This window comes from Protopterus annectens, chromosome 1.part2 (genome assembly GCF_019279795.1).
Source record: "Protopterus annectens isolate FY-2018-M chromosome 1.part2, PAN1.0, whole genome shotgun sequence".
Taxonomy (NCBI): Eukaryota; Metazoa; Chordata; order Ceratodontiformes; family Protopteridae; genus Protopterus; species Protopterus annectens.
The window spans coordinates 540,001,541-540,016,013 of record NC_056727.1 but is presented as its reverse complement, the minus strand read 5'-3'; the positions used below and the strand labels follow the sequence as shown (position 1 = coordinate 540,016,013).

At 37.2% G+C, this 14,473-nt stretch overlaps 1 protein-coding gene across 1 annotated transcript in view; it reads right to left on the bottom strand.

Moving 5' to 3' along the window:
* Positions 1-14,473, bottom strand: part of LOC122792380 (zinc finger protein 84-like) — a 400,930-nt gene that overhangs the window by 27,755 nt on the left and 358,702 nt on the right. The window contains exon 10 of the mRNA XM_044060166.1: positions 12,597-12,743. Within this exon, the coding sequence (XP_043916101.1) occupies positions 12,597-12,743 (147 nt within the window). The remainder of the gene's footprint in view (positions 1-12,596; positions 12,744-14,473) is intronic.

Genomic DNA, 14,473 nt, shown 5'->3' with positions numbered 1-14,473 from the left:
CCAGTGATAAACCAACTGGCGCACAGGATACCAATGAGAACGATAAGGCCAACGGCCAACTGTTCTCAGAAAACTTAACACACACAGAAACCCAGTAAATGCTAAACTATCTAACTACAAAAACAACACTAGTAAAAGCTATATAAAGCTATCTAAATATGAAAAACAGTAGAAATTAGCCAGAAAATCAGCAAAATGTGTTATACTTAGCCAAGAAGAAGCACATCCGAACTCGTCGACGCAGCAAATGAGATCTGGGGATTGTATTGGTGCACCATGGGATACCTACCTAGCCATGAGCCAACTAGAAGATTTTGAGCTTGTAAAAAGGCTGAGTCAGAGCCGAGGATTGGCTCCGAACCCATGTGTAAGAATGAAGACGAGATAGGACTACAGAACATGGGCCTGGTAACCAGACAACTTACCCGGTTATCAAACAGCAATAAATGTAATAATTAATCATGATCAGTTTAGAAAAGAACATAACTGAAAACATACTCTATCAGCCTTTCTTCAACAAGATACCAGACAAACTTTATTATATCTGTAGCCAAAACTTTGCCTTCCTGTAACTCTTCTTGATTCTTTGATGCATCTATGAATATTTACTTATAACACTTAAATATACCATACTCTGTTGTCTGAAATGCATAGCTTTGGATCAGTTCACTATGCTGTTTATCAAAACTTCAATAAACAAATAATAAACAAGTTAGCAAAATGTATGATATGTGATGAATGAGAATGGAAGAGCAGAATGCACTGAAATCAACTGCAGCAGTGTAAATATTATTAATGCATTTATTTACTATTTATTTAACAGGTAGGTAGACTGGTCTGGTGACCCTTTTCACCACAACTCAAGATCAAACTGCAAGCATAGAAAGTTAAAAGCAAGAATGCAAATTACAAATAAAACTATATGTAAGCAGAACATATGAGCTGCAGCAGGTGAAACAATACTGTGACAGAGATGCAGTATATACAGGCAAAGTATGTCGAAGACAGCAAGAGAATATCAGGAAATAAATATGCAAGTGAGCTACTTATGCAATAAATGTGCAAATTTTAATTTGTAAGCAGATATCAACATGAAATGTATTCATTTATATTAGCTTATGAGGCTTGCTTGCTCAGCCATTGTTATGGAAGCATCTGTATATGGCTTTTTTGTGGGTTTTTTTTTAAGGTTTTCGAGGTTTGCTGCCTTTTTACTTCATTTGGGAGGTAGTTCTAAATGGCAGACATTGTACTGGAAAAGAAGGTTTCTCCCATAGCTATCCTGAAAGGTGGACAACTCTCAGAGGTGGGTGATAACTTGTTTATTATTTGAATAGTAAAGGTCCTAAAAAAAGGGTATCCTGCTTGGAACTGGATGCCATTTGAAGTTCTTTGGGAAATCACAATGGTGTAGGCATGCATTGGTCCATAACACAAATCTGCATACTTTGTTTACAACTACAGATCTCTTTTGAGTACCATGTATAAAGTCAAAAACCTAAAAATGGGAGGCCATATTCCAGTTGTGGGAGAAATACATTTTTGTAATAGCTCTGTGGGCAACAGGAGGAAGGATAGATGAAATCTTGTAGCATAACTTTACTAAGGATATCACTTTGCTAGTTAATGTGTTGGTATGAGTAATAAATATTAAAGAAGGAAAGTGAGATCCAGGTACTTGTATTCAGAGATGCACGAACTATAACCCTGGGTGTCTTCAAATGGCATGGATTGCAGGTTTGCTGATTTCTATGTTGTGAAATATTGCATGTATTCATTTTGAAGGGTTGATTAGTAGTGTGTTGGTAGAAAATTACAGACTGAGATTAGGGAACTGTTTTATAAGTCTTAGAATTGAATGTGATTTACAAGAGAACATCAAGAGGGGTAGGCATAAGAGAGAATGGTAGGGGAACTAAGACAGAGTCTTAGAGGTTTCCATTTCATGAGAAAGATATATTGGCATTAACTTCAAAGGTTCTATCCCTGAGGTTGCCTTGATGCCATTTGATTGTGTTGTCTCTAACAATTAAACTTTACTAGTTTGTTTTGTGTTATATTATGGTTAATGGTCTCACATGCTTTGGTCACGTCTACAAACAAACCAGCAGCAATAAGGCCTCCACTGATATTACTATAAATTGTATCTACTGTAGTCAGTAAGGCTATTACAATGTTACAAAAGCAGTGCTGATTGAAAGAAAAATGTGCCACATTGGTTTAAGTGTTCAAATAACTGCGAAAAAGAGTTATGAAGTCCTTGAATTAATTGGGAGATGCTACTCTGGGAAGTGCAATTTTTATTTATTTATTTATTTTTATTTAACATTTGTTAACTGGGAAAGTCCAACTAGGACAGAGCCTATTTTCAGCAGAGGCCAGGGGAGAAAAGTTCCAGACGCGTCTTTGGATGTGGGAGGAAACTGGAGTACCAGGAAGAAACCCACGCGAATGCAGGGAGGACATGCAGACTCCACACAGAAGGCACCCCAGCCAAGAGTTGAACCAGAGAGCCTCTTGCTGTGAGGCGACATTAACCGCTGCACCACTGCACCACCCAATAATAATGATAGGGTGCTTGAAGGCAGTTGGCACTATTCCAGATGTGAAGGACAAGTTAAAAATGTGCATAAGGGGTTTTAGCAAGTGTTTCAATTGCATTTCTAAGGATTGGTTCATAGGTGTACACTGGGATAATGACCAGCGGGGCCGTTATAAGCCTGCCCAAGCACACCAATTGTATCCTGCAAGTTTATGTGCCTTAGACTTTTTTTAAGGGGAATATTTAAGCTAGGACAAGATCTTCCGGCTGCCTCTGTTCATTACAGACATAGCTGCTAGACCCTGGGTGTAGTTCTGATTTCCTATTCACTGGTCCAGGCTTCTTTTAAACAGGGTTAGGGAAGAACTCTTCACATGGATGGGATGCCAGTTCCAGAGGAGGAGAATTCTTTGAGACACACATCTGTCCTTCTAATATGGCTTATTTATATCAAAGACAAAGCTCAAATGTCTAGACTGAGTAATTCTGATGCTGTTCATTTTGTGGATATGCAAAAGGTCCATCAGAGTGAGATCCAAGGATGCCTTATATCCCCGGCATATGTTGCCTCTCAACAGTCTGTATGAAACAGACTATAGAGATAAGGCTTTGAGGTGACCTACATAGGGCATGCAGTTTAAGCCCTGTATTCTTTTTATGAGGAACCTCTGTGGACATTTCAGTTGTTGTATATCCTGATTGGCTACAAACTGAAGGAGGCTGTTGTACTCAATGACAGGCCTAATTAGTGATTAATACAGTGGAACAATGACATCCTTGGACGTTGACGCCATGCCCTTACTTATAAGTTGAGTAGCATAGAATGTTCTCCATAACACGCTGGTCAAAAGACAGGTTATTTTGCATTCACATACATACCCATATCCCTGACTACCGGTTCTACTGTTAGAGGTGTGTTATCAATGAGGTAATTTCCTAGGGTGGCTGACTTCCCAGAGGGTACTATTATGCATTTCTTGGCATTGAATTTTAATCAGTGATTAGCACCAGTCATTTGTCTGTGTGAGTTCTTCCTGCAATATGTTAGTGTCTTGGGACAATTGTTTGACTTCTCCTAATTTTCAATCATCTGCAAACTTTATCAGCCACAGGTCCTGAAAAATGGGCTTGATTCTCAGAAGTACATGCCAAAAAAGAGTGGACACATTACAGAACCCTGAAGGACTCTGCTAGTGGAGGTGGTCTCTTACTGAAAACTTCCTGGGTCCTATCTGAGTGCCAGCTGGCTAACATAGCAGTTAATGCCTATATCTATGAGTTTGTTTACAATGCATGTATTATATTAAATGCTTTAACCAGGTCAAGGTAGATAGTATGTACCATTTTGCCCTCATCCATTGCCTTTGTGGTCTTCTCAAAGTCATCTGCCAGGTTAAGTAAGCATGCTCTTCCCTTGATGAAATGAAACGGTGTTGGATCCAGTGTTTGAAGGTTTTCCTACATCCTTATTAATTATTTCCATAATTCTTTCCATGGCTTTGCATATGAGACTAGTCAAACTTATGGGTCTGTAGTTCCCAGGGTCCACAGATGGCCCACCCTTGTGCAGAGGGATGACTGTTGAAGTTCTCCATTCTTGTGGCACAAAGCCTGTCTTGGAGGCTGAGATTAAACAGTGACTCCAGTGGTCCTAATAGGTAATGTTTTAGGCTACTTAGGTGGCATACTGGGATATTATTATGGCCCATCAGTGCAGTATGTTTGGCATTATATATATATATATATATAGAGAGAGAGCACTTGAGGTTCTGCTAGGTGTTGGCCGGGGGGGGGGGGTAAAACTGGAGCTAACTTTGTTGCCCAACAGATTTGCTATATCCAAAAAATAAGGCACTGGAAGTTTCACCAGAATAAAAATCACCACTTTATTGAACGCACGCTGTAAGAACAGAAACAGAACGGTTTAACTGAATCACTATGTTTTCGTCAATGTAACTTCTTCAGATGAACATACCAACCTCTACAACCCTTTTTATAAACTCCCCAATTAATCAATTAGCAAAATGTTACTTGTATTCAATACCCATTGTTTTATGTGTTTTATATGTTGTTACTTATTCATTGTGCATTTATAATTGTGATTTTATATGGTTTTAAGAAGGTTATTTGTTGTTTTTCTACTTTATGCATGCAACAATGTTACACTGTGGTTTTAAATGTGAACATTTTGCTAACTGATTAATTTATTATTAATATTGCCTACATGCCAATCATTAGCAGACCGGAGTTCCACTGTGGCGACCCCTAACCGGGAAAAGCCGAAAGACAACAACAACAATTGCCTAGATTTAGATGTATTATTTTGCAGCATGTCTGCTTGGTAGTTGGATATGTACTGTGTTGTTATAATATACAAATGTGATGACATGTATTGAAGGAATCAGTCTAGGTTAATAAGGAGCTATATCAGCAAGCCCTGAGTCTGTTTGAGTATCCCCTGCTCATTCTAGCAAAAATATTCATATGCAGGCCTACACTGGTGACATACAGGGATGAAGTGTGACTAGAGCCAGGCAACCTGAGTTCAGCTAGCACTTTGGGCATTTGATGGCCACAGGAAGGGAAGAAGAGAATGGTCATCCTGGGGGAAGGGAGATGGATCCTGGTTAGGTCATATCACTGCTCTAATAACACGGCCTGCACTGGAGTGTGGAAACCCATTATCATTGTGGGGAGCTGCTGACAGGAAGATGTGGGCATGAATACCATAGTTAGTAACAGACCCTGTTGGCACAGGTGGGGGGAACATGCATGCATGGAGAGATGGCTGATGGGTGGCTGGTGAAGTGCAGTAAGTACGTACATTACCAACAGCGATGGGGTTTGGCTATAAAATGCAGCATTCTTTCTAAGCAGGTATGCCAATAATAGCACAAAGCACCATCATGGCTATATGGATGATGCCTTCCCCTGGACAATGCAATGCCTGATTGTAGGCAGGCATGATGGTTAGGAGGAGTAGGGGCAAAAAAGATACAAACAATTAATAATATGCAAAATATGATAAGGTGGGAAGAATGCTAACATTAGCAATAGTTCTGCTTAGTATTTGGTAGAAAAGCTATTTAAATTATGAAAGCAGTTATTCCAACATATAACTACAAATACAATATGAGACTTGCAACCACTATTATTGTATAAAGCTGTACATTCTCATTAACTGTACGTTTAGCATCAGGACCTGAAATAACAGACACTCCTGTTAGCAGCACAGACACCATTACAACAATTGACTGCAACAGGGTAAAATGGGAAAACTCTGACTTGAAAGTTATTACAGGCATCTGAGTACTGAAGCAATGCTGCAACTCAAACTTGAATGACATTATTATGCAGCAAAAAAAAAAAAAATGCACTGAACTCTAGACCTTCAAGATATTAATCACCTGCTATAACAGACGGTATGCAGGAAATGAAAGCAGGGGTTGATGGGTAATGCTGGAGGGTAAAGAAATGAAGTGGGGCCCACCACTGTGCTTGATTGGGGAATAATAAGTAGACATGCATGCCTGTATTAAACATCTAAGAAGAGGAATTATTTCTCCATCACCACATATTTTACAAGAAGGGTTTTCACTGACTGAACCTTTAAATTTGAGCTAACAATGAAGTTGACTCTCACTAATGCTAAACATAACCAGAGAGCAAAAAACATTAACCCATGCAAAAGCTATTAAAATGTATCATGTACCACAGCTGAAAGTTAATAAGCTTTCCCCACAGCACTTTAGTGCAATCTCAGCAAGATGAACTGAAAGTGACTATTTCTAATGCTACAACAACCAAGTTGGCAGCACATCTGTTATCTTTTTAATGCAGATGAATGTGCAGATTTAGCAGCACCACAGAAGTGTACAAAAGCAGGAAGTAATGAGATCCAGAGCAAACTAGCAGCTTTCTTAGCAGAGACTGTAATTAAGTTTCAATTGTTGCGCTGGAAAGATATCAGAGTTTGCATGAATTTTTCAAAGAGGGAATTGGGACTGGAAAGATGTCAAAGTTGCATGAATTTTTCAAAGAGGACATTGGGGCTGGAAAGATGTCAAAGTTTGCATGAAGTTTTGAAAGAGGGCATTGGGGCTGAAAATATGTCAAAGTTTTCATGAATTTTTGAAAGAGGGTATTGGGGCTGGAAAGATATCAAAGTTTGCATGAATTTTTCAAAGAGGACATTGGGGCTGGAAAGATGCCAAAGTTTGCATGAATTTTTCAAAGAGGGCATTGGGGCTGCAAAGATGTCAAAGTTTGCATGAATTTTTCAAAGAGGGCAAAGTACTGCACTCATGGACTGACAGCAAGCTTATTATGTACTGAAAGGTTAAACCCTGAACAGACAGAATGTCTAAGTTCATAAGACTTTTTCTTTAGTTGGACTCAGTATTGTACACCGGTAGCAGCTTCTATGACAATTGTTACAATTAAGCTTTAAAGGCTAAGCTGTGAGGATGCCCAAGTTCACACAGATTTTGTAGGAAAAGGAATCCACTACAGTACATAATGATTGACTGTAGCAGCTTATATGAAACTGACTGCAGTTAAGCTTTAAAAGTTAAGCTGAGAAGATGCCCAAGTTGACCTGAACTTTGCTTGGGAAGAGTACAAGCACTCATACAACCTCTGCAAATATGCAAATACCTCTCCACCTACACATAGTAATATTCACAACAGGCAGGTAACTACCTCTTCCAATAACATATAACAGTGCTCTACATGGGATATGTAAATACCCCTCCCACTGATGTACGACACTAGTTTGCAGGGGTATACAAATGCCTTTCCCTCTGATGTACTGAAAGAAACAGAATGTGTTAAGAAAATACACTCCCCACTTATGTAGAAAAAGACTTTACATGGGTACGTAAATATTTATTCCACTGATTTATAAGAATGTTCGGCAGTAAGTAAGCAAATACTCCTCCACTGATGGATAACAAGGTTCAATGTGAAGTACAAACTACCCCTCTTATGATCAAATAACAATCTTCTGTAATGGAGGATATAAATATCCTTCAACAAATCTACAACAAGGCTCTGAATGCAATAACAAATAACCCTCAAGTGATGTACAACACAGAAAATTATGACTAGGTCGCTCACCATAACTTATTTGGGTGTTTGAGAAAATTATTTTTTGAAATTCATTTCAACAACAGATAACATACTGAGGTTATGCTCAGTGATCCAATTATAAATTTTTGTAGTACAAGAAGCTTCCAGATTGAATGTGTCTATTGATTATTAGTGCTTATAACTCTTCACCCCCATCTTTTTTTCTGTAGTTGTGGCACGGGGTTAGTAAACGGTGTTCCCATTTAGGTCACTGGGTAAGTATGAGACAGTGAAGGCCAAAATATGTACTAAAGCCTTTCCTGCTTCCCTAAGATGACTTTTTATTCTTTTTTTTTTTGCTGTATTGCTTTTTTTATTTAAAAGCTTTACCGATTTATCACTTAAGACATAGACAAACACACATTTCTAAAAATGAAAATGAACTACATTACAAGGTGCAGGGTTTGATTCTGACTGGGGGGTAATTTTGGCTTAAAAAAAAAATCATAATAAAGGGCAGTTAGCCTAGTACTAACCTATGAACCTATGAACCTATGAACCTATGAACCTATTAACATATTCCCAGCTGCAAACATTATGCATCACATATATTCTTTTGTATCCATCCATCCACAACCCCTTTTTCCCAATGTCGACAATGCACAGAAGGCAACCCAGCAGAGAATCGAACCGGGGTACCTCTTGCTGTGAGGCAACAGCACTATCTGCTGTGCTACTGTGCCTCCCCTTTTCTTTTGTATATTTATCATCAATTCAGCATTGCATAAATCTATCAATTTCTGCCTTCACTTAAACCTCACTCCTCCTCAGAAACATCATTCTGCATTTATTGTTCTCACAATGTGCTCCAACCTTTTTTGTAGAGATAGCACTCCAGTTCTTTTATCTCTGTTACAATATTTAATACTTCATAAACAGCTGGTTAATATTTTGATTTTCATTTTCTAGTAAATGCTAATTCTGGTGGCTGCCAAAAATACAAGGCCTTACTATATCTAGGCACTTCAGATCCTGTATCCCTGATAAACAATAATTTCCTAAGTTACACCCATTTGCTCACCCAATATTTCTGATAGAGTACTCTGTAGGGGATTTTTAAAGTCTGCCGACTCATTACACTTCCAAACGATATGTTCCCAGTTAATTTTTTCATCTCCATCATACCTCCACCATTTGCCACCTACCTGAGGAGCAATTCTTTGGAGTCTGCTTGAGGTATAAAAATGCCTATGCTTAACAGTTACAAACAAATCCTAAATCTTGTAAACTTTGTTGCATATTTGGAAGTACTACATATGTCTTCCAATTGTTTCCTTGTGAACTGCTTAGCCAATCTCTCTTCCCAATCTTTTAGAATCGCATCCCCTTGATTCCTATAGTATTTGTCCAGTATTTTATATGACCTGTTAATTATCCATTTGTTAACAGCAGCTTCTGTTCTAGATTCAATTCAAATCTCACTAGAGCAGGTCTTTCACTTAGGATCCCTCTATCACTTTCTCTTTGCCTATACTCAATATATCAATCCCCGATAGGGAAGGCAGTATTTAGCTTGCAGTCCAAATGTCTTTTTGGCTTCTTCCCAATTTATTACCTCTCCTTCTCTATAAATTTCTTCCCAGTACCTTGATTCCTTTGCCAGTTTACTGTAGCAAATTCCAGCTCCCTCTTGGCTATTCTCTGCACCCCTAATTGTAGTCATCCCTATCAACAAAATCTCCTTTCTCCATTCTTGTGTTGTCTTAGTTCTTAGAATACTTCCTGCTACTTTATGAATATAACATTGTATGTGTCTGTTATTCTCCTTAAGGATCTGCATCCAAAATCCCATTATTTTAGTTTTTGTTGAATTCCTCCCTTGTTTCATCATCATTCCTTTTCACTTTGAATTATATCTTTGTGCTTAAGTTATATCTATGAGTTTTAGCTGTGTAGCTCTAAAATATCCCACCAAATCAGGCAACCCTAACCTACCACATTCTATTGGAAAGATCAGCTTATCCCACCTGACTTTTTCTCTACCCAATAAAATGCTTCAACTCCTTACTAATTACCATCTACAACGTCTCACGTTTACTGAATTATCACTTGTGACTATGCTGCTATATATCATATAACCTAAACAACACTTTTTTTAAACAAGAAACATCTTTATTATACTACTACTTATGACATAAACAATCATACATTAATATAAATTAAAACAAACCACACCAACACAATCCTACTTAAAAGCATTTAATATCACAAACCATACTGACACACTCCCAGCTGCAAACATTATACATCACTTATACTCATTTAAGTCTGCCTTCTTTTAAACCTCATTCCTCCCCTGTACGTATTGTTCCACAATTCCGATTTTTTTCCTATTTAGTTTGTTCCTACCCTTTTCTAAAGATGTCAGTTCAGCTGTTTTATCTCTGTTACTATATTAACTACTTCTAGTACAGTTGGTTTAGATTTTGATTTCCATTTTCTAGTAATTGCTTTTTTGGCAGCCACCATAATTACACACAGCAAGGCAATTCCAATTCTGTATCATAGCTCAGAAAAAATCATCTCCCTCATCACACCAATCTGCCCACCTAGCATTTCTGCCAGTGTACAAACTTCAATTTCACCGTCATATGGGGAAGCTCTTATTGTTTTGTTATTAGCAGGAGATTATTGTACCATTTTTAGAACAGAATAAAGGTGCTGAACATATCACAAGGCACTGCATTAGTTACAAAGTATCCAGTAGGTGTTGCATGCATGTGCTCAATGTATCACAAGGCACTGCATTAGTTACAAAGTATTCAGTAGGTGTAACATACATGTGCTCAATGTGTCACAAGGCACTGCATTAGTTACAACGTATTCAGTAGATGTAGCCTCAATGTATCACAAAGCAATGTATTAGTTACAAAGTATTCAGTAGGTGTAGCCTCAATGTATCACAGGCACTGCATTAGTTACAAAGTATTCAGTAGGTGTAGCCTCAATGTATCACAAGGCACTGCATTAGTTACAAAGTATGCAGCATATGTAGTCTCAATGTATCACAAGGCAATGCATTAGTTACAAAGTATTCAGTAGGTGTAGCAAAAGGTCCTGCTATATGCAACAGAAACAGTACATGACATTCCAAAAGTTGGCTCCAATTTTGTTGGTAAGTATATCGGGGTCTAAGTTATAAGGCTTGAAAATGTCTGGTGAGTGGTGCGCACTGTTACGCTGCTATTGTAGTAAGAGGATAACTGTAACTCACCCTGACCTCTTTGTTACTCTCTGCAACCATTACTGCCAGAGGTTTGTATGTGTACATGGTTGTTACACCATGTAGCAATTCAGTGTCTTATTGACAGGGTTTGATAAGAACAATAAGCAACGTTTTCTTCACATTGCTAGTTATTACAGGCTTTCAACCTAGGTAAACAAACAGTTCAGTGTAATAGGTTATGTAATCTGTATAGATGTGCAGTCAGTACAGTAAAGTAGAGATAACTGGTGAGATGTTTACCTTTGTAAATAAACTATCCAATATACAGCAAGGTAGGATAAGGTGGGTCGGACATGCACCTGTATACATAAATGAGTCAGCATGAAGGTAAGGTAAGGTATAATTTGCTGCAGATACGTAAGCAATTTTAGAACAGTGGAAGCAATTTTGCTAGCTTTTCTAGTGAAAGTTAATGATTCCAAGTGCTGATTGATGGTTACAGTTTCATCTGTGTAAACAGGGAATGCAGCATAACAAGACAGAGCATTTTTGGAGATTTTAGCAGTGATAAAAAAGTGGATTCAGTGTGGCAAAGTAGGATATAGTCTGTATTTCTATATAAACAAATAAATCAGTATAACAAAGAAGAACCCTGTGGGAGAAGGTTTTAGGTGTGCAAACAAGTAATACTATATGGGCAGGCAGGGAGTATGATGCTTGGTTTTAGCTTTCAAGTGTGAAACAATGGCTCAGAGTAGCCAAAGCAGAGTACAGTTGGGTATAATGCAGAGACTAGTAGGATAGTTAATAAAAACCGTCAGTACTAAAATGAATGTGGAACTTCATAAGCACACAGACAACTTGGAGGGTTTTGGCCTACTGACTTCATCAAACAAGATATAACGGCTGTGATAAGATCACTGCTTAATTGACAGATAAATGTTTGCCCAGCCTATAGACAAAAGGACCGAAAAATCATACGGTAGTGATTATAGAGATGCTGTCAGCAAGCTTCCTCTAGTATTGATATCGGTATCTTATAACGAACAGTTTGGTGCGTGTGTAATGAACAGTACAGAGATGTGCTTTTTCACTGCTTCTCATATTCAATGAAGACTCAAATAATTTATTATTCAAAAAAAAACTAAAATGCTTCAGATATTTCAGGGACAAAGGTCAGGCAGTTACCCCACAATCAAAAGATGTATTTATGCAGGTAATATTCTTCTCCAACTTTCTAAACAGGGAATATTCAAATAATTTTCACGGATTTACATATTTTCTTGAATCAATATCCTTCACTTAGACGATACATGCATCCTTTTCCTGAACCTCCTGCCATATTCATATCGCTATCTGTTGCAAGTGTAAGATTACATTTGTCCCCTAGTAAACTAAAACACCCAGAAATGGGAAACTTCAAAATCCTCTTGTTCTGATGAGTAAATAATCTGACCTGCTGTGAAAAATACCATGAAAATCATTACAGTCAGAAGTGTGAATTTTTAGGAGATAATGCCCAGCAAAAAAACAAAACAATATTCTTGTCATTATCTTCCAACGTATTTATAGACTTCTACTTCAATGACAATGAGATCATAAAGCTTTTTTTTATAAAAAAAAAGTTACATATTCACATTCAGCCTAGACAGTATCTTACCTTCAGTTTTCATGCCCATACATTTTCTATTTTCCTCAAATGTATCAATATTACTAGGAAAAAAATCATAAAGCCATCCTTAACGAGTTGTTACTTACTGTTCAGCTTGTCTTCAAGGTTATCCTTCTCTTCTGTAACATTATCCTTCCTTTCTGTAACATTTTTTCTCACAGCATTATTCTTTGGCAGTTCATCATAATCTGCTTTAAGCAGCAATAATAATTTCTCTGTGGGGACTTTGTATCCTTCATAGAAAATAAACAAAACAACATCACATTAAATACTACTCATCAAAATCCTATAAAAATAATCTATAACAAGATTCCTTCATACATCTAATTTAACAGAATCCTAGAAAAAACGCCCAACATGGTTTCCATCCAGCATTTAATAAGCTAACAGCACTCTACTTAGATTCATAATTTATCTACAGTAACTCTGATAAATTTATCTAACACGTGCAGTGTTCAAGGATCTACACAGTTCTATAATATCATTAGCAATTACTTTAATCTGTCATTAGCCAGTAAAACTATATCAGCTGAATTCCATATACGCTCTATGAAACCATAATCCAAACTCACTAAATCTGGCCAAACCACAGTCATCTATCAATACAATAGAATGTGCCCTTTCAAAAATGAGTTAAGAGGCTGGCAGTCCACCCCCTCAGATCCTCATACCCACCATCTCTGGCCACATTCAAAACATCAGTACTGGAGTACACCCAATCCTGCAGTAAATTTAATGGTTTCCTCCAAACCCCTGATAATCTTTCTTTACCTCTTTTATTCACTCAGTTCAGATCTTTTTACTTATATACCAATATTAATTCCACAGATTTAAGGACCTCTTCCACCCTCCCCACACCACATATTTTATAGTCAATCTCAGTTCCTTTCGTCCAATTCATCTAACTCCCATCACCTCAAAACTTCACTATGTTATTAACTAGTATACATTTGTAAACAGATATAGGCAGCCTTCAGCCAACTGCAGAAACACTAATCAATGTAATATAAAGTTTGTATATACTGTCTTCTGTACATTATCCATTTAGAAAATATGTTTACATGCTTTTTCTCATTTATATAAAAGGCCATACTGAAATACTTCTAATCTACACAAATCTGTAGCTAGTAACATCAGCTCGTTCAATTCACATACATGGTTAAAAAATGAAACAAATACAGCGCTCTTGGGACGTAAGTAAATCATATGCACAGACTACATCATTTTTTGATGAGGGTTTTAAGTCTATAACTAGTACTATGTACAGTCAAATCATTCTGGCTCATCTCATGTTCTAGCACATTTTAGGGAAGCATTACAATGCAATCAATTTTAATAAATGAAATACTTACTTAAAATAAGTAAAATTTTATATTTCTGTTTTTTTTTATTTTCATCTACCCTAACATTAAATATATGCACCTTTAAGTTTTCTGTTTTTTTCTACGTATATCTAGAATAATATTAAGCATTTGTACTTTTTAGAAAAGTACTTTTTTCTAGTCCCTGTGTGGATTTAACAAGGTTGAATATTAAACCACAAGTGTTGCTACTCAATTTTTGAATAATGCATTCAAAATTAGGTCACAAATATGTTTGTTTTGATAGGGTTAACAGATGTGTGTTCTTGGTAGCATATAGTTATATAATAACTTACAAACTAAATAACTAGCTGTAATTATGAAAAATTTGTAGAATATATTACAGCAATGGAATATATCAGACCTTCGTATTCTGTGTTTGGAATGCCATATGTTCTATGTATTAGATGCAAATATGGAGAAACTCTACAGGGTTGCATGTGCCTGTGTCTACTTGTGTTTTAGAATGCTGTGGTTATCTCATGGACATTTACTTTACAAGGCTGACTCTGGCATGTTACTACCCATAACCAGGAGCTTTACATTTTCAGACCAGACATGTCCGTGGAGCTATAGGGTACTGGTTTAAACTGCAGTTCTGT